Source organism: Rhinichthys klamathensis, unplaced genomic scaffold (assembly GCF_029890125.1).
Source record: "Rhinichthys klamathensis goyatoka isolate OS25496 unplaced genomic scaffold, OSU_Roscu_1.1 h1tg000046l_1, whole genome shotgun sequence".
In the NCBI taxonomy this organism is placed as follows: Eukaryota; Metazoa; Chordata; class Actinopteri; order Cypriniformes; family Leuciscidae; genus Rhinichthys; species Rhinichthys klamathensis.
This window is the reverse complement of record NW_026606593.1, coordinates 1,221,371-1,244,377: the sequence shown is the minus strand read 5'-3', so window position 1 is coordinate 1,244,377 and position 23,007 is coordinate 1,221,371. Positions and strand designations below refer to the sequence as shown.

Here is a 23,007-nt window from a genome sequence, read left to right as displayed (position 1 = left end):
AAAAACTTTTAAACAATGCAAGTGTGAATCAAACCAACAATACTCTTTTAGAAGAAAGATATTTCTTGGAAATCATTTTAAAGTTCAAGCTGAAATGACAAATGTCTTGAAATATGTACAAGAATCCTTTGAGCAAGTGGCACTTAAAGACTGTGACATTATTGGCCTCACGCCACTGATTTTCTGGAAAGTCTCAGATGACCAAGATGGGACTCGAACCCACAAGATGTGCGTCAATTGCACAATGCTGATTTCCAAAGTCTTGTTCCACAATTGCAGTTTAACAAGAGTAGTACTGCTGTTTTTGAGTAGTACTGTCTTTCTAATAAACTGCATGTACATTGTAGCGAAAAACCTTTTAAACAATACAAGTGTGAATCAAACCAACAATACTCTTTTAGAAGAAAGATTTTCTTGGAAATCATTTTAAAGTTCAAGCTGAAATGACAAATGTCTTGAAATATGTACAAGAACCCTTTAAGCAAGTGGCAATTAAAGAGTGTGACATTATTGGCCTCACGCCACTGATTTTCTGGAAAGTCTCAGATGACCCAGATGGGACTCGAACCCACAAGATGTGCGTCAATTGCACAATGCTGAGCTCCGAAGTCTTGTTCCACAATTGCAGTTTAACAAGAGTAGTACTGCTGTTTTTGAGTAGTACTGTCTTTCTAATAAACTGCATGTACATTGGAGCGAAAAACCTTTTAAACAATACAAGTGTGAATCAAACCAACAATACTCTTTTAGAAGAAAGATATTTCTTGGAAATCATTTTAAAGTTCAAGCTGAAATGACAAATGTCTTGAAATATGTACAAGAACCCTTTAAGCAAGTGGCAATTAAAGACTGTGACATTATTGGCCTCACGCCACTGATTTTCTGGAAAGTCTCAGATGACCCAGATGGGACTCGAACCCACAAGATGTGCGTCAATTGCACAATGCTGAGCTCCAAAGTCTTGTTCCACAATTGCAGTTTAACAAGAGTAGTACTGCTGTTTTTGAGTAGTACTGTCTTTCTAATAAACTGCATGTACATTGTAGCGAAAAACCTTTTAAACAATGCAAGTGTGAATCAAACCAACAATACTCTTTTAGAAGAAAGATATTTCTTGGAAATCATTTTAAAGTTCAAGCTGAAATGACAAATATCTTGAAATATGAACAAGAACCCTTAAAGCAAGTGGCAATTAAAGACTGTGACATTATTGGCCTCACGCCACTGATTTTCTGGAAAGTCTCAGATGACCCAGATGGGACTCGAACCCACAAGATGTGCGTCAATTGCACAATGCTGAGCTCCAAAGTCTTGTTTAAAAAACCTTTTAAACAATGCAAGTGTGAATCAAACCAACAATACTCTTTTAGAAGAAAGATATTTCTTGGAAATCATTTTAAAGTTCAAGCTGAAATGACAAATGTCTTGAAATATGTACAAGAATCCTTTGAGCAAGTGGCAATTAAAGACTGTGACATTATTGGCCTCACGCCACTGATTTTCTGGAAAGTCTCAGATGACCCAGATGGGACTTGAACCCACAAGATGTGCGTCAATTGCACAATGCTGAGCTCCAAAGTCTTGTTTAAAAAACCTTTTAAACAATGCAAGTGTGAATCAAACCAACAATACTCTTTTAGAAGAAAGATATTTCTTGGAAATCATTTTAAAGTTCAAGCTGAAATGACAAATGTCTTGAAATATGTACAAGAATCCTTTGAGCAAGTGGCAATTAAAGACTGTGACATTATTGGCCTCACGCCACTGATTTTCTGGAAAGTCTCAGATGACCCAGATGGGACTCGAACCCACAAGATGTGCGTCAATTGCACAATGCTGAGCTCCAAAGTCTTGTTCCACAATTGCAGTTAAACAAGAGTAGTACTGCTGTTTTTGAGTAGTACTGTCTTTCTAATAAACTGCATGTACATTGTAGCGAAAAACCTTTTAAACAATGCAAGTGTGAATCAAACCAACAATACACTTTTAGAAGAAAGATATTTCTAGGAAATCATTTTAAAGTTTAAGCTGAAATGACAAATGTCTTGAAATATGTACAAGAATCCTTTGAGCAAGTGGCAATTAAAGACTGTGACATTATTGGCCTCACACCACTGATTTTCTGGAAAGTCTCAGATGACCCAGATGGGACTCGAACCCACAAGATGTGCGTCAATTGCACAATGCTGATCTCCAAAGTCTTGTTCCACAATTGCGGTTTAACAAGACTAGTACTGCTGTTTTTGAGTAGTACTGTCTTTCTAATAAACTGCATGTACATTGTAGCGAAAAACCTTTTAAACAATGCAAGTGTGAATCAAACCAACAATACTCTTTTAGAAGAAAGATATTTCTTGGAAATCATTTTAAAGTTCAAGCTGAACTGACAAATGTCTTGAAATATGTACAAGAACCCTTTAAGCAAGTGGCAATTTAAGACTGTGACATTATTGGCCTCACACCACTGATTTTCTGGAAAGTCTCAGAAGGGACTCAAACCCACAATCCTCAGCTCCGAAGACTGATGCCTTATCCATTAGGCCACTGGGCCACAATTTCTAGATAGCGGAATGGGTATTTCTGCATAAGAATATTACAGTCAAAGCATTAAATAATGTTTTTAAATTGTAGGTAGTACATTCAAAGAAGGTTTTTGATTACCTAGATGTGAGTCAATTCCACAATGCTGAGCTCCAAAGTCTTGTCCCACAATTGCAGTTTTACTAGAGTTGTATTCCTTTATTTCAGTAGTACTGTCTTTCTAATAAACTGCATGTACATTGTAGGCTCCCGCCAACACAAAAAAAACCTTTTAAACAATGCAAATGTGAATCAAACCGACAATACTCTTTTAGAAGAAAGATATTTCTTGGAAATCATTTTAAAGTTCAAGCTGAAATGACAAATGTCTTGAAATATGTACAAGAATCCTTTGAGCAAGTGGCAATTAAAGACTGTGACATTATTGGCCTCAGGCCACTGATTTTCTGGAAAGTCTCAGATGACCCAGATGGGACTCGAACCCACAATCCTCAGCTCCGAAGGCTGATGCCTTATCCATTAGGCCACTGGGCCACAATTTCTAGATAGCGTAATGGGTATTTCTGCACAAGAATATTACAGTCTTGAAATATGTACAAGAATCCTTTAAGCAAGTGGCAATTAAAGACTGTGACATTATTGGCCTCACGCCACTGATTTTCTGGAAAGTCTCAGATGACCCAGATGGGACTCGAACACATAATCCTCAGCTCCGAAGGCTGATGCCTTATCCATTAGGCCACTGGGCCATAATTTCTAGATAGCGGAATGGGTATTTCTGCACAAGAATATTACAGTCAAAGCATTAAATAATGTTTTTTAATTGTAGGTAGTACATTCAAAGAAGGTTTTTGATTACCTAGATGTGAGTCAATTGCACAATGCTGAGCTCCAAAGTCTTGTCCCACAATTGCAGTTTTACTAGAGTTGTATTCCTGTATTTCATTAGTACTGTCTTTCTAAGAAACTGCATGTACATTGTAGGCTCCCGCCAACACAAAAAAAAAACCTTTTAAACAATGCAAGTGTGAATCAAACCAACAATACTCTTTTAGAAGAAAGATATTTCTTGGAAATCATTTTAAAGTTCAAGCTGAAATGACAAATGTCTTGAAATATGTACAAGAATCCTTTGAGCAAGTGGCAATTAAAGACTGTGACATTATTGGCCTCACGCCACTGATTTTCTGGAAAGTCTCAGATGACCCAGATGGGACTCGAACCCACAAGATGTGCATCAATTGCACAATGCTGAGCTCCAAAGTCTTGTTCCACAATTGCAGTTTAACAAGAGTAGTACTGCTGTTTTTGAGTAGTACTGTCTTTCTAATAAACTGCATGTACATTGTAGCGAAAAACCTTTTAAACAATGCAAGTGTGAATCAAACCAACAATACTCTTTTAGAAGAAATATATTTCTTGGAAATCATTTTAAAGTTCAAGCTGAAATGACAAATGTCTTGAAATATGTACAAGAATCCTTTGAGCAAGTGGCAATTAAAGACTGTGACATTATTGGCCTCACACCACTGATTTTCTGGAAAGTCTCAGATGACCCAGATGGGACTCGAACCCACAATCCTCAGCTCCGAAGGCTGATGCCTTATCCATTAGGCCACTGGGCCACAATTTCTAGATAGCGGAATGGGTATTTCTGCACAAGAATATTACAGTCAAAGCATTAAATAATGTTTTTAAATTGTAGGTAGTACATTCAAAGAAGGTTTTTGATTACCTAGATGTGAGTCAATTGCACAATGCTGAGCTCCAAAGTCTTGTCCCACAATTGCAGTTTTACTAGAGTCGTATTCCTTTATTTCAGTAGTACTGTCTTTCTAATAAACTGCATGTACATTGTAGGCTCCCGCCAACACAAAAAAAACCTTTTAAACAATGCAAGTGTGAATCAAACCGAAAATACTCTTTTAGAAGAAAGATATTTCTTGGAAATCATTTTAAAGTTCAAGCTGAAATGACAAATGTCTTGAAATATGTACAAGAATCCTTTGAGCAAGTGGCAATTAAAGACTGTGACATTATTGGCCTCACGCCACTGATTTTCTGGAAAGTCTCAGATGACCCAGATGGGACTCGAACCCACAAGATGTGCGTCAATTGCACAATGCTGAGCTCCAAAGTCTTGTTCCACAATTGCAGTTTAACAAGAGTAGTACTGCTGTTTTTGAGTAGTACTGTCTTTCTAATAAACTGCATGTACATTGTAGCGAAAAACCTTTTAAACAATGCAAGTGTGAATCAAACCAACAATACTCTTTTAGAAGAAATATATTTCTTGGAAATCATTTTAAAGTTCAAGCTGAAATGACAAATGTCTTGAAATATGTACAAGAATCCTTTGAGCAAGTGGCAATTAAAGACTGTGACATTATTGGCCTCACGCCACTGATTTTCTGGAAAGTCTCAGATGACCCAGATGGGACTCGAACCCACAAGATGTGCGTCAATTGCACAATGCTGAGCTCCAAAGTCTTGTTCCACAATTGCAGTTTAACAAGAGTAGTACTGCTGTTTTTGAGTAGTACTTTCTTTCTAATAAACTGCATGTACATTGTAGCGAAAAACCTTTTAAACAATGCAAGTGTGAATCAAACCAACAATACTCTTTTAGAAGAAAGATATTTCTTGGAAATCATTTTACAGTTCAAGCTGAAATGACAAATGTCTTGAAATATGTACAAGAACCCTTTAAGCAAGTGGCAATTAAAGACTGTGACATTATTGGCCTCAAGCCTCTGATTTTCTGGAAAGTCTCAGATGACCCAGATGGGACTCGAACCCACAATCCTCAGCTCCGAAGGCTGATGCCTTATCCATTAGGCCACTGGGCCACAATTTCTAGATAGCAGAATGGGTATTTCTGCACAAGAATATTACAGTCAAAGCATTAAATAATGTTTTTAAATTGTAGGTAGTACATTCAAAGAAGGTTTTTGATTACCTAGATGTGAGTCAATTGCACAATGCTGAGCTCCAAAGTCTTGTCCCACAATTGCAGTTTTACTAGAGTTGTATTCCTGTATTTCAGTAGTACTGTCTTTCTAATAAACTGCATGTACATTGTAGGCTCCCGCCAACACAAAAAAAACCTTTTAAACAATGCAAGTGTGAATCAAACCAACAATACTCTTTTAGAAGAAAGATATTTCTTGGAAATCATTTTAAAGTTCAAGCTGAAATGACAAATGTCTTGAAATATGTACAAGAATCCTTTGAGCAAGTGGCAATTAAAGACTGTGACATTATTGGCCTCACACCACTGATTTTCTGGAAAGTCTCAGATGACCCAGATGGGACTCGAACCCACAAGATGTGCGTCAATTGCACAATGCTGAGCTCCAAAGTCTTGTTCCACAATTGCAGTTTAACAAGAGTAGTACTGCTGTTTTTGAGTAGTACTGTCTTTCTAATAAACTGCATGTACATTGTAGCGAAAAACCTTTTAAACAATGCAAGTGTGAATCAAACCAACAATACTCTTTTAGAAGAAAGATATTTCTTGGAAATCATTTTAAAGTTCAAGCTGAAATGACAAATGTCTTGAAATATGTACAAGAATCCTTTGAGCAAGTAGCAATTAAAGACTGTGACATTAATGGCCTCACGCCACTGATTTTCTGGAAAGTCTCAGATGACCCAGATGGGACTCGAACCCACAAGATGTGCGTCAATTGCACAATGCTGAGCTCCAAAGTCTTGTTCCACAATTGCAGTTTAACAAGAGTAGTACTGCTGTTTTTGAGTAGTACTGTCTTTCTAATAAACTGCATGTACATTGTAGCGAAAAACCTTTTAAACAATGCAAGTGTGAATCAAACCAACAATACTCTTTTAGAAGAAATATATTTCTTGGAAATCATTTTAAAGTTCAAGCTGAAATGACAAATGTCTTGAAATATGTACAAGAATCCTTTGAGCAAGTGGCAATTAAAGACTGTGACATTATTGGCCTCACGCCACTGATTTTCTGGACAGTCTCAGATGACCCAGATGGGACTCGAACCCACAATCCTCAGCTCCGAAGGCTGATGCCTTATCCATTAGGCCACTGGGCCACAATTTCTAGATAGCGGAATGGGTATTTCTGCACAAGAATATTACAGTCAAAGCATTAAATAATGTTTTTAAATTGTAGGTAGTACATTCAAAGAAGGTTTTTGATTACCTAGATGTGAGTCAATTGCACAATGCTGAGCTCCAAAGTCTTGTCCCACAATTGCAGTTTTACTAGAGTCGTATTCCTTTATTTCAGTAGTACTGTCTTTCTAATAAACTGCATGTACATTGTAGGCTCCCGCCAACACAAAAAAAACCTTTTAAACAATGCAAGTGTGAATCAAACCGACAATACTCTTTTAGAAGAAAGATATTTCTTGGAAATCATTTTAAAGTTCAAGCTGAAATGACAAATGTCTTGAAATATGTACAAGAATCCTTTGAGCAAGTGGCAATTAAAGACTGTGACATTATTGGCCTCACGCCACTGATTTTCTGGAAAGTCTCAGATGACCCAGATGGGACTCGAACCCACAAGATGTGCGTCAATTGCACAATGCTGAGCTCCAAAGTCTTGTTCCACAATTGCAGTTTAACAAGAGTAGTACTGCTGTTTTTGAGTAGTACTTTCTTTCTAATAAACTGCATGTACATTGTAGCGAAAAACCTTTTAAACAATGCAAGTGTGAATCAAACCAACAATACTCTTTTAGAAGAAAGATATTTCTTGGAAATCATTTTAAAGTTCAAGCTGAAATGACAAATGTCTTGAAATATGTACAAGAACCCTTTAAGCAAGTGGCAATTAAAGACTGTGACATTATTGGCCTCACGCCTCTGATTTTCTGGAAAGTCTCAGATGACCCAGATGGGACTCGAACCCACAATCCTCAGCTCCGAAGGCTGATGCCTTATCCATTAGGCCACTGGGCCACAATTTCTAGATAGCAGAATGGGTATTTCTGCACAAGAATATTACAGTCAAAGCATTAAATAATGTTTTTAAATTGTAGGTAGTACATTCAAAGAAGGTTTTTGATTACCTAGATGTGAGTCAATTGCACAATGCTGAGCTCCAAAGTCTTGTCCCACAATTGCAGTTTTACTAGAGTTGTATTCCTGTATTTCAGTAGTACTGTCTTTCTAATAAACTGCATGTACATTGTAGGCTCCCGCCAACACAAAAAAAACCTTTTAAACAATGCAAGTGTGAATCAAACCAACAATACTCTTTTAGAAGAAAGATATTTCTTGGAAATCATTTTAAAGTTCAAGCTGAAATGACAAATGTCTTGAAATATGTACAAGAATCCTTTGAGCAAGTGGCAATTAAAGACTGTGACATTATTGGCCTCACACCACTGATTTTCTGGAAAGTCTCAGATGACCCAGATGGGACTCGAACCCACAAGATGTGCGTCAATTGCACAATGCTGATCTCCAAAGTCTTGTTCCACAATTGCAGTTTAACAAGAGTAGTACTGCTGTTTTTGAGTAGTACTGTCTTTCTAATAAACTGCATGTACATTGTAGCGAAAAACCTTTTAAACAATGCAAGTGTGAATCAAACCAACAATACTCTTTTAGAAGAAAGATATTTCTTGGAAATCATTTTAAAGTTCAAGCTGAAATGACAAATGTCTTGAAATATGTACAAGAATCCTTTGAGCAAGTGGCAATTAAAGACTGTGACATTATTGGCCTCACACCACTGATTTTCTGGAAAGTCTCAGATTACCCAGATGGGACTCGAACCCACAAGATGTGCGTCAATTGCACAATGCTGAGCTCCAAAGTCTTGTTCCACAATTGCAGTTTAACAAGAGTAGTACTGCTGTTTTTGAGTAGTACTGTCTTTCTAATAAACTGCATGTACATTGTAGCGAAAAACCTTTTAAACAATGCAAGTGTGAATCAAACCAACAATACTCTTTTAGAAGAAATATATTTCTTGGAAATCATTTTAAAGTTCAAGCTGAAATGACAAATGTCTTGAAATATGTACAAGAATCCTTTGAGCAAGTGGCAATTAAAGACTGTGACATTATTGGCCTCACGCCACTGATTTTCTGGAAAGTCTCAGATGACCCAGATGGGACTCGAACCCACAATCCTCAGCTCTGAAGGCTGATGCCTTATCCATTAGGCCACTGGGCCACAATTTCTAGATAGCGGAATGGGTATTTCTGCACAAGAATATTACAGTCAAAGCATTAAATAATGTTTTTAAATTGTAGGTAGTACATTCAAAGAAGGTTTTTGATTACCTAGATGTGAGTCAATTGCACAATGCTGAGCTCCAAAGTCTTGTCCCACAATTGCAGTTTTACTAGAGTCGTATTCCTTTATTTCAGTAGTACTGTCTTTCTAATAAACTGCATGTACATTGTAGGCTCCCGCCAACACAAAAAAAACCTTTTAAACAATGCAAGTGTGAATCAAACCGACAATACTCTTTTAGAAGAAATATATTTCTTGGAAATCATTTTAAAGTTCAAGCTGAAATGACAAATGTCTTGAAATATGTACAAGAATCCTTTGAGCAAGTGGCAATTAAAGACTGTGACATTATTGGCCTCACGCCACTGATTTTCTGGAAAGTCTCAGATGACCCAGATGGGACTCGAACCCACAAGATGTGCGTCAATTGCACAATGCTGAGCTCCAAAGTCTTGTTCCACAATTGCAGTTTAACAAGAGTAGTACTGCTGTTTTTGAGTAGTACTGTCTTTCTAATAAACTGCATGTACATTGTAGCGAAAAACCTTTTAAACAATGCAAGTGTGAATCAAACCAACAATACTCTTTTAGAAGAAATATATTTCTTGGAAATCATTTTAAAGTTCAAGCTGAAATGACAAATGTCTTGAAATATGTACAAGAATCCTTTGAGCAAGTGGCAATTAAAGACTGTGACATTATTGGCCTCACGCCACTGATTTTCTGGAAAGTCTCAGATGACCCAGATGGGACTCGAACCCACAAGATGTGCGTCAATTGCACAATGCTGAGCTCCAAAGTCTTGTTCCACAATTGCAGTTTAACAAGAGTAGTACTACTGTTTTTGAGTAGTACTGTCTTTCTAATAAACTGCATGTACATTGTAGCGAAAAACCTTTTAAACAATGCAAGTGTGAATCAAACCAACAATACTCTTTTAGAAGAAGATATTTCTTGGAAATCATTTTAAAGTTCAAGCTGAAATGACAAATGTCTTGAAATATGTACAAGAATCCTTTGAGCAAGTGGCAATTAAAGACTGTGACATTATTGGCCTCACGCCACTGATTTTCTGGAAAGTCTCAGATGACCCAGATGGGACTCGAACCCACAATCCTCAGCTCTGAAGGCTGATGCCTTATCCATTAGGCCACTGGGCCACAATTTCTAGATAGCGGAATGGGTATTTCTGCACAAGAATATTACAGTCAAAGCATTAAATAATGTTTTTAAATTGTAGGTAGTACATTCAAAGAAGGTTTTTGATTACCTAGATGTGAGTCAATTGCACAATGCTGAGCTCCAAAGTCTTGTCCCACAATTGCAGTTTTACTAGAGTCGTATTCCTTTATTTCAGTAGTACTGTCTTTCTAATAAACTGCATGTACATTGTAGGCTCCCGCCAACACAAAAAAAACCTTTTAAACAATGCAAGTGTGAATCAAACCGACAATACTCTTTTAGAAGAAATATATTTCTTGGAAATCATTTTAAAGTTCAAGCTGAAATGACAAATGTCTTGAAATATGTACAAGAATCCTTTGAGCAAGTGGCAATTAAAGACTGTGACATTATTGGCCTCACGCCACTGATTTTCTGGAAAGACTCAGATGACCCAGATGGGACTCGAACCCACAAGATGTGCGTCAATTGCACAATGCTGAGCTCCAAAGTCTTGTTCCACAATTGCAGTTTAACAAGAGTAGTACTGCTGTTTTTGAGTAGTACTGTCTTTCTAATAAACTGCATGTACATTGTAGCGAAAAACCTTTTAAACAATGCAAGTGTGAATCAAACCAACAATACTCTTTTAGAAGAAATATATTTCTTGGAAATCATTTTAAAGTTCAAGCTGAAATGACAAATGTCTTGAAATATGTACAAGAACCCTTTAAGCAAGTGGCAATTAAAGCGGAATGGGTATTTCTGCACAAGAATATTACAGTCAAAGCATTAAATAATGTTTTTAAATTGTAGGTAGTACATTCAAAGAAGGTTTTTGATTACCTAGATGTGAGTCAATTGCACAATGCTGAGCTCCAAAATCTTGTCCCACAATTGCAGTTTTACTAGAGTTGTATTCCTTTATTTCAGTAGTACTGTCTTTCTAATAAACTGCATGTACATTGTAGGCTCCTGCCAACACAAAAAAAAACCTTTTAAACAATGCAAGTGTGAATCAAACCAACAATACTCTTTTAGAAGAAAGATATTTCTTGGAAATCATTTTAAAGTTCAAGCTGAAATGACAAATGTCTTGAAATATGTACAAGAACCCTTTAAGCAAGTGGCAATTAAAGACTGTGACATTATTGGCCTCACGCCACTGATTTTCTGGAAAGTCTCAGATGACCCAGATGGGACTCGAACCCACAATCCTCAGCTCCGAAGGCTGATGCCTTATCCATTAGGCCACTGGGCCACAATTTCTAGATAGCGGAATGGGTATTTCTGCACAAGAATATTACGGTGAAAGCATTAAAATAATATTTTTAAATAGTAGGTAGTACATTCAAAGAAGGTTTTTGATTACCTAGATGTGAGTCAATTGCACAATGAGCTCCAAAGTCTTGTCCTACAATTGCAGTTTTACTAGAGTAGTACTGCTATTTTTGAGTAGTCAAATGACGTCAGAAAAGCGTCAGTACATTATAATCGGTTATGGTCTATTACTGAAACCGATACCGAATCGTCCTCGTCTGCATCGCGATGCATCGTAGAAACAATTAATTTCGACACCCCTAGGATACACAGGCGTATCCTTCCCTCGCATCCTAAGGGGGTGGAGCTGGGACACAAAGATGCACAAATAAGAAGTGAGGAGCCCACTGAAGCTAAGCAGGGCTGAGCCTGGTCAGTACCTGGAGGGGAGAAAATGACTGGTTGGACGTTGTCCTGCTCCACTTCACAGACGCTGAGTGAAAGGAGAATTTTAAAATGACGGGACACTTATTTATATGACACTTTATTCAACAGGAAGAACATTCCGAGCGTCATACGTCATTACGCTATTTCAACGTCATTGCACATGTACGCAGTCCTTTCAGTTTCGGTTTTTAATCCGATCAAGTGTTTACATGTTCTCTCGATCGGATTAGAAAAGGAAAAAGCACCCCTTTCAATCCGATCGAAATTTGATTCCATTCGAGCTCAATCGGATCAATAAAGGTTGAAAAATCCTTCCCTCGCATCCTAAGGGGGTGGAGCTGGGACACAAAGATGCACAAATAAGAAGTGAGGAGCCCACTGAAGCTAAGCAGGGCTGAGCCTGGTCAGTACCTGGAGGGGAGACCTCTTAGGAAAACCAGGTTGCTGCTGGAAAAGGTGTTAGTGAGGCCAGTAGGAGTAACTAATGCATTCCAATATACAACATGCAATATACAGTACAGAATGTGCATTTTATTCATTCATTCTTTTTATTGCTTTAAACATAAATAGCATTGTTCACAAGTTTACACTTACAAATAATCAGATAAATCAGTAAAAGAGTATGCGTATTTGGCGTGCGGTCCGGGGGAGGGCTCCGAGCTTGGAATGTGGCCTGAACCCAGAGTTCTCCCCCGTATCCCTGGCTGGGATAGGAACTAGCCGAGAATGAAGAGTCGGGGTGGAGGAGGAATGCAAAAAAGAGTGTCGAGGAACAGAGGTGAGTGGGCTTTATATACAGTATATAGGCCTCCAATCGTACTGATTGTGAGCGTGCTCCTCCCGACCTTTGTTAATAAAACATGTTTTGCAAAACCAATCCTGCACATCTAACAAACAGCACTGACCTCCTTTTGTTTAGAGATACATAATTCAAATGAAACTACACATGCAATTGAAATCAATTTTCAAGACAATACATTTTAAACTAAATGGATTCAAAACTATGTCATTAAACACAAAAACTTCTAGAATCTTGATTCATCATCTAGATATTGATCATCTTAGCACAGGTAAATCAGAATGTTTATTGTGTTTCTGTGACAGTTCAGGTTCAGGCTCTTCTGAACACTTGACCAGTTTCTGTAAGCACTTTGTCAGATCTGGGATTAATTCTTTCAAACACAGTTGCTTTTTTGCTCCATGTGTTTGCATTAATTTTCACTACGGGCTCTGTAGAGGTGGGAGTGTCATAATAATAGGTTTTTATTTATTTACATTTTTCAGCTTTTTTCTCTGCTTCAGACCCTTGTTTAGCTTAGTCTCAGAAAAATATGGAAGGATGGTACATCTTACGATCCATTAACAGTTCAGCTGGCGATACACAGCAGTCCAATGGAGAAGTGAGGTGTGTATCTGACCCATCATCCACAGCTTTTTTGGGAAGTCATTTGAGGGTGTGCGTTCCCTTTTCTGCCTTTTCGCGTGTGCATGAGAAATTACATGTTGGAATTTGTACTGCTTTGCAAATTGCTGGAAATCCTATTGTAACATGGCCTATTGCCACGATTCCTGATTTAGGAATTCTGTGTCTCTGGCTTATCATAACTGGCTGCTGTTCCTGTCAATAAAGCCTTCTCATTGATAATCTATCACCAACAGATAGCTTTCCCATTCAAATGAAAGGGATCGGTGCCAAACATCTCCCAAGCTTCAGAAGTTGTATTTTAGTTTTCTCAAGCTTGACACCTTATCCATAGTTAATCTCCTCTAATTTACTCTGAGCCAAAACTGACATTTACTCATGAGTTTATAGTTAATTGTTTTGAATTCTGGGCAGAACATTTCTTAATCTGGCGTTGTGTTGCTCTAAAGTGGAATCCTTGACTGTTGCATTCACTGGGACCACAAGGGCAACCCTTCAAGGGGAACCTAAAAAGTCCTAAAATTATTTAAATGACTTCAAGATGATATTTCAAGGCCCCATGTATCTTGGATATCCCTCTGGTACTTCTGTTGTAACATTAATAAAATAAAAATATTTTAATAAATCATTTAATTAATGTGGCACATCTTTGTTTTTAGTTTTTCTTCTTAAAATTTTAAACCAAGTATAAGAAAAAAATGTGGTTTTGCAATACCAATACATTGAGGTAATCACTCAAAACAAAATTATGATAAATATGGTCAAGCAACCTGCATTGTAACACTTGAGATGGATTGACCCAATATTATAATATCAGTGTATATTATGACAAAAAGTGGAAATCCATGGACACAGAGAAGTAAATAGCAAAAAAAACATGTTATAAAGTTGAACCACAACCAGAGATGATGTAAATATTATGGTAGGCACTCCAGTAAGCAATCACTGTAGGGAAAAGCCAGATGATCGCTTTCTTGAGATACAGTTGGAGCTGAAGGATAAAGACAACCTCTAAATGTTGTTAATTACTGCTACAGTCAAGAAATGCAACAAGGATATTTAAGAATGGCAAATAATATGAATGTTTATCTCCAGATACATATGAGCTTTGGGTTGCTGGGGTGGGTTTTGCAAACATATACAGTATACTTTAAATTCTTCTGTACAAAAGCTGTTTGTGTGAATCTGTCAAGAACATGTTCGGGTCATATTTCAGATCAAAAGAAAATGATAAATATCTTTCAATAAAGAATATAAATATAATAATGAAGTATATTTTGCATAAGAACAAAAATATCCATTTCTGAATTCTCGGTAGTGAAAAAAAATATATAATTTAAATTGTACAGTACATTGAAAAGTACTTTTGTAGGTATGCATTATTGTATAGTACTGCATTTAATTTGTGCAGATTAAAAAGTGTTGATGATTGTAGATGATTTTCATTACTGTATTGAGTTTTTTTTTTCATAACAGTAATGGAAATATAGAGACCATATAATTGTTATAATAATGTCAAAATGTAAAAAAAGCCCTAAAATAGGCTTCATTTCTGTAATTCAAAATGTAATTTTTGAATGAAATATGGCCCAGACACTTCATTCACCAAGTACAGTTTGCATCTGTCTATTTATGGCTGTATCTACAAAAGCATTTTGCAATTTGCCAACCAAAACCATTTTCTAAATGCTTTAGTAAATCAGTTTTACAGTCCACTGCAAAGATAAGTGTAAATCAGCAAAAGCCTATTCACAGGCAGGGGTCTAACTGAATCAGCAATTAATAAAAGGCAATCAACTAAAAAAAAAAAAAAAAGACACCTCATAACCATGTATACTCAGAGAAGCAATAATCTCACCAATTCCATGTAGGATCCTAATGAGTTCTGTGCATATTATAAGAAATAATTAAAGATTTCAAAACAATGACATAAAATCTTTGATCCCAATTTTAAGAAGGGTATGCCAGGGAATTACAGAACTGAATGAAACACAGTTGCACACACTTTTATAGAGCCTATATCATCTCACTCAAGAGAAACAGGAGATGTGTTGTGCAACAACTTCTTGGCCATCTCCATCTTTATCTTCACTCAAGTTGACCACTAAGTCACACTTTTGTTGCACAATCCAAACAGCAGTATCTTCACACTAGTCCCAGAATCTTGAGGAGCATTCCTTCTCCAGCATTTCCAGTTCACGGTTTACCAGTAAAGTCAAACTCCACGCTGAATCCACACATTGAGCTTTAGCTGGAAGTTGATCCGTTACATGTTGCCTACCCTGATGTTGGGATTCAGCATGGGATCCAGGTTCGGGTCTGACTCAGCAGAGGCCCGACCCAGTTTAGCCATGATGATGATGAGGGTGAAGAAACCAATCACTCCAACTAACAGCAACATGAAGATTCGCTGTTTCAGTGTGAGGGCCTTTTTCTTAGTGTTACTACGATTCCTAGGAAAAAGAATAAATGCACACAAGCATATTTGTAAATATTATGTAAATATTTTTTTTTTTTACCGTAATAGATTTAACCCTTGTGCCTCATTTAAAAAAAAGTTACACATAGCTCCATAGAGGACAAAAATGTCCACGTCAAAAACTGTCATAAAAATGTGAAGCTTGGGAGCACAGTCTTAAGTTTGGTATCATTTTAAAGAAGACCCTTGGCAGATTGTTGCTGAAGTAAAAAAAAAAAATGAATAAGTCAATCCAAAAAAGTTATATAGGTTTAAGTGTATGAAAATTATTTATGAACATTATTTTATATAAAATATACATTTTATAAAAACAAGTTGAACTCTAAAACGGCTAGAAAATCAAAGCCATTAATATAAATAAGTTGTGTTCCAAATTTGAGGTTGATATCTCAAAAAATGAGCTTTCAGTAAGATTTTGTTTGGGCGCAGTAACAGACTTTCCCCATTGGATGCCATGCAGCAAAACTCCATTGGTGCACACTGATTGGATTTTAGATTTGCAGTTGAGTTTTTCCTCTCTCAATATTACAAACACACACATATATATATATTTTATAACACATACCAACCACACTCTGACACCCACACAAATATCGTTGCATAATTTATCCAATTGGCTCTATAATATACCGAAGCAGAAAACAGGAATAAAGCAAGAATTTGCTTTAAAGACCAAACCTGAAAAAATGGCACAATCTGATAAAAAAAAAATAGTACAAGTTTTAATTTTGAAGCCTTGCCAACAAAAGCCTCTTAACAAAGATTGGATCATTTTATAGTTAAATGGCATTGGGATAAAAAAAATGCAGTTTTAATGGGTTTCAATGGGGCCATTTTTGTCCTAAAGGCGCTGAGTGGGAGTATTTTGTGTACCTAGTGCAAAAAAAAAAAAAATTTAAGGAAATAGCGGTGAAATAGTAAAATTACAATAAAATACACACCTGTGCCAAATTTTATGCAGTTAGCATTAACACAGGCAAAGTGATCAAAAAAACAAAACTGAAAAGACCAAACATGTCCCTAAGGAGGCACAAGGGTTAAATCAATTAAATTAGTAAAATAGTAGTGATTAGTAAAAAATACTTGCATGAATTTACATGTACTATTTGTATAAAAGAAATGCTGTCAAAACTGCCAGTGAAAATATATTACAGCATACGACAAATAGGATTAGGCCATAGCAAGCATTTGCAATAAATGAATTTGAGCCACAGACTGAGGACACTCACTTTAGGAGCTGTGCAAACCAGCTAAGGGCAGGTCGTCTGCGGTATTTATCGTCATCAAAGTCAATCTGCATCACTTCACTGTTTCCTGAATCCCGTGTGTCGTACACCTTTCTTGGGGAAGTAGCTGAGAAGATGCATTGCAAGAAATCAACAAAGAATATATTAGAGACTATACTTTGCCAGACACCTACAACACACTACGTGAGATACTATATCCCAGAATGCAATGCAACCAAGTTCCATTTCTTGAGTGACAAATAAATACATCAAATGTGATTTTAAACCTGTTGTTCTTGACACATCATGTGATGGACTGTCGAAGTGGAATCATTTATTAATGAAAAAGGATTAAAAATGGTCAAAAAGTTGATTACATTGGATCAATAAATCACTCACATCATTCACTGTATTAAACATTCAAAGTAGTAATGTGAAAAAGTGTGACAAAGTATTCTACTGTCTGAAATTTGCACATTCATTGTTTATTGTAGCAACAATTATTTTACATAAAGTATGCATTATTTACTGCATAGTATGCAGTAAACTAGTATTCTAGTCTGAACACAATAGTCACAACACAATATAATCACAATTTTTATTTCATTTCTGTAGCAAGATCGTATAAAATAAAAAAATGAATTTGTTAAATAGTTACATATTCATGCCACAGTACGTCAGTGCTGGAGGATACCTGTGTTAATAGTGACTGTGTCGGTGGTAGAGGTGGTGCTCATATTGATGACAGAGTGTTTCTGGGCACTCAGTTCTCCATTATTGTGGATGTGCTCCACATCCTGATGGGGTGGTAGACTGGTGAGTGTGGGGTTTGACATCGTTATATCCACTGCAGGGGCTAGAACATAGATATGTTTATTAAATAAGTTTGAAGAATGTTTGAAGAATTATCTGTATTACTTTTTTATACCATGGTCTGTCTGAACACTCTGATTGGAAGGAAGGTGTGCAATACAATTCTGTCAATATTTACTCATCCTCAAATTGTTCCAAATCTGTATGAATTTCTTTCTTCTGCTGAACACAAAAGATATTTTGAAGAATGTCGGTTGATGGGCCCTATTGACTTCCATAGTAGTTTTTTTTTTTTTTTCATACTATGGAAGTCAATAGAGCCCATCAACTCTTTGGTTACCAATATTCTTCTAAACATCTTCTTTTGTGATCAGCAAAAGAAAGAAATTCATACAGTTTTGGAACAACTTGCGGGTGAATAAATGTTGACAGAATTTTGCTTTTTGGTGAACTATCCCTTTAATTCACATGTTGTCACAAGTTTGCGCTGCTCACACAGAAACGTGTTGTCAACCCTGCCCCAAAACTTTTATTAATAAATTAACTTCGCAACTGAATCACTAAATTAGCAGCAAGGAGGTTGTAACGTCTGTGTTTAAGTAATTAAACTCACAGCTTCATTGTTAGTAGAGAGTCGCTTCACAGACACAGGTAATATATATATATATATATTATACAAATATTATATATGTATATATATACACTACCGTTCAAAAGTTTGGGGTCAGTGAGAATTTTATTTTTATTTTTTGGAGGAAAGAAATCAATACTTTTATTTATCAAGGAATAATTAATTTGATCGAAAGTGACAGTAAAGACATTTATAATGTTACAAAAGATTCTATTTCAAACAAATGCTGTTCTTTTGAACTTCCTATTCATCAAAGAAAAAACAAAAAAAAACTGTACAACTGACAGACCAACAACTGTTTCAACATTGATAATAATAATAAATGTTTCTTGAGCATCAAATCCTCCTATTATACTGATTTGTGAAGGATCATTTGACACTGAAGACACTGACACTGGTGATGCTGAAAATTCAGCTTTGATCACAGGAATAAATTATACTTTACTATATTTTCACACAGAAAACAGCTGATTTACACTGGAATAATATTTAATACTATAACTGATTTTTGTTGTATTTTTAATCAAATAAGCGCAGCCATGGTTAGCAGAAGAGAATTCTTTTAAAAGTATTTAAAATCGTACCGACCCCAAACTTTTGAACGGTAGTGTATATATATAAATGAATAAAATTATTATAAGAATAGCTATCACAGTCTTAATTTCTTAACTATGCAGTTTTTTTGGGGGGTTTTTTGGCAGAAAACAAGAGAGACCTTAAAGCATTTATTTTGTTACAAACACAACAGCTGTGGAAGATGGTTACGCAAGCCCTAGTAGTGCTGTCAGAAGCAAACCATGCACGAAATATGCATGAAATAAGGAAATGCAAATAAATAACAAAAACACATCCCTGATGAATATTTGTATTTGACACCTATTCTAAGTACTGACCGGTAGGAGTGTTTTCCACAAAATCATTATAGTAAAATATATTTCTCTAATCTTCCATGACATTTCCGTGACTGGAAAACTGCTTCACAGATTTCCATGTTTCCCAGGACGTGTGGGAACCCTGCTAAAAATTGTAAATTACAATTATGACAAACTCACTCTCAAAAGTTGACCATTCAGAGTAACACGTAACATCATGTGTTGAGGTTTCCTCCCTCTCTGGTGGGTCTTCAATCTGGACAGAAAGAAGTCCAGATGCAAATGCAAATGAATGGCTAAATCAGTGTTAACACTTAATGTTGAAAGACAAATGTCTTGAACAAGATAAGATGATGTAAGATTTACTCAAAAAGTTTGCTGTTAATATTTATTATATCTTCAAATTCGTTGATTCCGTATTTACATGTCGCATTCAGTGCCAATGGGCCTTTAAATCTGTGGGATTATTTTGACAAGTCACTCAATCCTACTGAAAATTGATTAATTCAATTTTAAACCAATTTAACTATTAAAAGTATCACTGTCCTTCTCCAATCTTATTTTCAAATATCAATAAGTCTAATGGCTAATGCTTGATCTAAAGTCTTAAATATTTAAAATTGTAGATGCACCTCATGATATTGAATGAGAAAACACCCATAATGTGCAGTGCTGGAATCTAGACAAAGTGTCCCTAAAGAAGCTTAAATATACAATTATTTTATTACATAATTCCTTTACTTCCATTTGTGGAAATGCTGATTATTTACTGTTACTATTTATCTACTATTTAACTCAGGTGTGGAAAAGGTAGGTGTGTCTATAGTCGTGAAGTGGTGTATCATAACTGATGGCATATTTCCTCACCAGCGGAAGGCCCAGTCCTGCTCTAGCCCAGTTGACGGAGGACAGTAGTTCTCTCAGCATGTCTGCAATAGGACTGGCCAGGTTTGGGGGTGGAAACACAGGACCCTGGCATGTTGGGCACTGGTACCCAGCAGGTGCCGTGTAGAGAGGCTGACGGGAGGCCAACTCATTCAGACATGACCAGTGGAATAAATCTGACATGGTAAATAATGAAATGTAATGAAAATGATAAAATAATAATCCCAATAATAAAGTCTATCCCAGAATATTCCAAATGAAAGCCACACCAATGCAGACATTCATATAGACTACTGTGTAAAATGCTTCATTACTTTTTCTGAACTTCTGACTCTGAGTTCACTAGAAGAGATTATATCTCTGTAGCTTCTCACCGTAACAAACTAGTCGAACAGTATCCTGGGAATCTAAGGGCTGGCTGCACAGGCTGCAGTTGGAGTTGTAATCGCTGTCTTGTAGCCACTGTAGGTATGACTGTACAATACACTGTACAAATAAGAGTAACAGGAAACAGAAGTGTGTTTATCTGTGTATAAATCTTCCAAATGTACTGTATATTCTTCCTAAAGGGATAGTCCACCCAAAAGTTACATTTCTGTCATAATTTCCTCACCATTGTGTCATTCCAAACATGTATGCATTTCTTGTTCTTTCTTTTTTTTGAAGGAACAAGATTTTTAAGAATTTGTAACCAAATATTTTTGGTTTCCAATGACTTCCATTGTATTTTTTTTTACCATACAATAGAATTCAACAGTAACAAACCTATTTCATTACCAACATTTGTCTACATTATCTTGTTTTATGTTCCACTGAAGAAAGGTTTGGCACAACATGAGAGGGGAGAGGGAGTAAATGATGACAGAATTTTTATTTTTGGGTGGACTATCGCTTTTCAGTCATGAATTTTAACTAAATAATATTAAAGCACTCACCTTGTTGTGATTGGATACAAGGCAGTGCTCACACACGTTGACACGATGTTCAAAGCAGAACAGGTTCGTTACCTTCCTCTTAGGACACTTGCACAGACCCATGATCTCCCTGTCAAGCAAAAGATCCACATATAATCCTCCAGAATCCATATATTAACTCGAGTACAATAAATTAGACTTGATTCGAGGGTTCATTCTAAATACTCTTAAAAAAACTCTTTTTTGTTTGTTATGCAGCTCTTCTCGGCACTTAATATCAAACTATCTTTTCTAGTTTAACACACACACACACACACACACACACACACACACATATATATATATAGTGTGACGGATCCGTCACACCTAAGGTAAACGTAAACATTACCGAGCTCTGACAGTGACAGTCCACGGATGGTTAACCCCTCGACTGTATCAAACTTCCCGCAAACTAATCAACATACTAATAGTGAAACAATATGATATTTACCTGAAAATATCAAAGGAAATACCAGTCAACCACAAGTTGAAGCAAATGTCAACACTCTCGAATACTTTCCTCAATATCTTTTTAACATCTCGTCAGAGTGCTTTTTTGCCACGTCTCTTCCGCTACCGTCGCAGAGCAATGGCGTCACTATACACAATACATCAGTCGCATTACAACTATTTCGTATCTATATTTTAATTTGTGGGTTTGTGATCTGTCCTGGCTATTTTATAAATTGATTTTGTTTTAAAAATCGTTAGCCAAAACGTCCCAAGATTTACACACAAAAAAAGCCAATACTCTTATTTTGAAACTACCCTGAATCCAAATATTGGGAGTATCACTCTGGGAGTGACCATAGACAGGGAGTGACCGTTGCATTTGTATGGATACCAGCCCACGGGTGGAGGGGAATGCTGGTGAATAATATTCAGACAAATGTGGGAACAGAACAGGAGATTGGAATTCAGTATTAAGAAGGGATGAATCAAAATCAATAATTGCAAGTCAGTAGAGGATTGAATGACAATTTTGACGAAAAGCATCCTGCAGGGAAATGTAAATTCAATGAACAAGAAACAGCTGAGCTCAAATTATTATATCATTAGGAAATTTACTGGCTAAAAATATGGGGAAATCCCTATGAAATATGGAAATGTAAATTCAATGAACAAGAAACAGCTGAGCACAAATTAATATATCATTAGGAAATTTACTGGCTAAAAATATGGAAAAATCCCTATGAAATATGGAGTTTGGGGATTCTAAAACATTAGGAGTCGAATGGTGGCGGTAATGCACCTTAAAGGTCTGCCAGCCGCCAATAAAAAGAAAAGAAGAAGAAGTGAGCTGAATTCTGAACATTGGACCATAGCATTGGACGGCATGAAGAAGCTGGGTGAATATGTGAGCTTTTCCCTGCGAGTTGTCCACCACAGGGTAAATCACTGAAGTGACTGGTGCCGAAAAAGGTATTATATAAAGCCCTATGTCCGTTTCAGAAATTCGGACTACTTCACGTAGTGACGCGTGCATATGTGTTTGCTAACCAACTTTTCATTCAGTAATTTATGCATTGCGTAATACAACGCCGCATGTAAAAGAAAAAAAAGTTCAACATATGCCTATATTTAAATTCCAATACAGATAATTCTAAATTTTTTATATATAATTTTTATTTAGGTAAGCATGACAGAACATAACATAAGTTATAAAAACTGATTTGTGAGCAGTGCAAAAGCCCGTCTACGGATATATTAGACTGGTGCAACTGAACAAAAGTACAACTGTGGCAACAAGTCAGCTGCCTAAAGAAGCTGCCACGAATAAGAAGAAAAACTAAGGTTTTGAGCACTGGATCTAAATACAGCCTAATGGTGCGTTCACACCGGACGCGAATAGCGCGTCAGGCGCGAGTGATTTCAATGTTAAGTCAATGCAAAGACGCGTTACGCGCGTAAAAAATTCCTGCGGCGCGAATGAGGCGTAGAGCGCGGCGCGGTAGACGCGAATACGCCTCATTCGCGCGTCAAGTTCGCGCGAATGGCGCGAATTGAGCGTCTGGCGCGTTAAGCACGTTACGCGCGAATGATTTAGTTAGTGCTATTTGTGCAATCACGCGTTTGACGCGA

At 36.6% G+C, this 23,007-nt stretch overlaps 1 protein-coding gene and 7 non-coding genes across 8 annotated transcripts; all 8 read right to left on the bottom strand.

The window, feature by feature from the left end:
• Positions 1–3,002: 3,002 nt before the first annotated feature.
• trnar-ucg (transfer RNA arginine (anticodon UCG)) lies at positions 3,003–3,075 on the bottom strand. The gene has a single exon. It is a non-coding gene; the product is annotated as a tRNA-Arg (tRNA).
• A 142-nt stretch (positions 3,076–3,217) lies between these two features.
• trnar-ucg (transfer RNA arginine (anticodon UCG)) lies at positions 3,218–3,290 on the bottom strand. Its single transcript has one exon. It is a non-coding gene; the product is annotated as a tRNA-Arg (tRNA).
• An 803-nt stretch (positions 3,291–4,093) lies between these two features.
• trnar-ucg (transfer RNA arginine (anticodon UCG)) lies at positions 4,094–4,166 on the bottom strand. The gene has a single exon. It is a non-coding gene; the product is annotated as a tRNA-Arg (tRNA).
• A 1,151-nt stretch (positions 4,167–5,317) lies between these two features.
• trnar-ucg (transfer RNA arginine (anticodon UCG)) lies at positions 5,318–5,390 on the bottom strand. The gene has a single exon. It is a non-coding gene; the product is annotated as a tRNA-Arg (tRNA).
• A 1,151-nt stretch (positions 5,391–6,541) lies between these two features.
• trnar-ucg (transfer RNA arginine (anticodon UCG)) lies at positions 6,542–6,614 on the bottom strand. Its single transcript has one exon. It is a non-coding gene; the product is annotated as a tRNA-Arg (tRNA).
• An 801-nt stretch (positions 6,615–7,415) lies between these two features.
• trnar-ucg (transfer RNA arginine (anticodon UCG)) lies at positions 7,416–7,488 on the bottom strand. Its single transcript has one exon. It is a non-coding gene; the product is annotated as a tRNA-Arg (tRNA).
• Positions 7,489–11,124: 3,636 nt separating this feature from the next.
• trnar-ucg (transfer RNA arginine (anticodon UCG)) lies at positions 11,125–11,197 on the bottom strand. The gene has a single exon. It is a non-coding gene; the product is annotated as a tRNA-Arg (tRNA).
• A 4,084-nt stretch (positions 11,198–15,281) lies between these two features.
• On the bottom strand, positions 15,282–21,516 carry zfpl1 (zinc finger protein-like 1). Its single transcript, XM_056247336.1, has 8 exons — positions 21,377–21,516; positions 20,908–21,016; positions 20,347–20,458; positions 19,955–20,148; positions 19,268–19,343; positions 17,466–17,627; positions 16,775–16,898; positions 15,282–15,519 (listed from the first exon to the last, which is right to left on the bottom strand). The coding sequence occupies exons 2-8, from the start codon at positions 21,007–21,009 to the stop codon at positions 15,333–15,335; spliced, it is 957 nt and encodes a 318-aa protein (XP_056103311.1). The 5' UTR covers positions 21,010–21,016; positions 21,377–21,516; the 3' UTR covers positions 15,282–15,332.
• Positions 21,517–23,007: the final 1,491 nt, after the last annotated feature.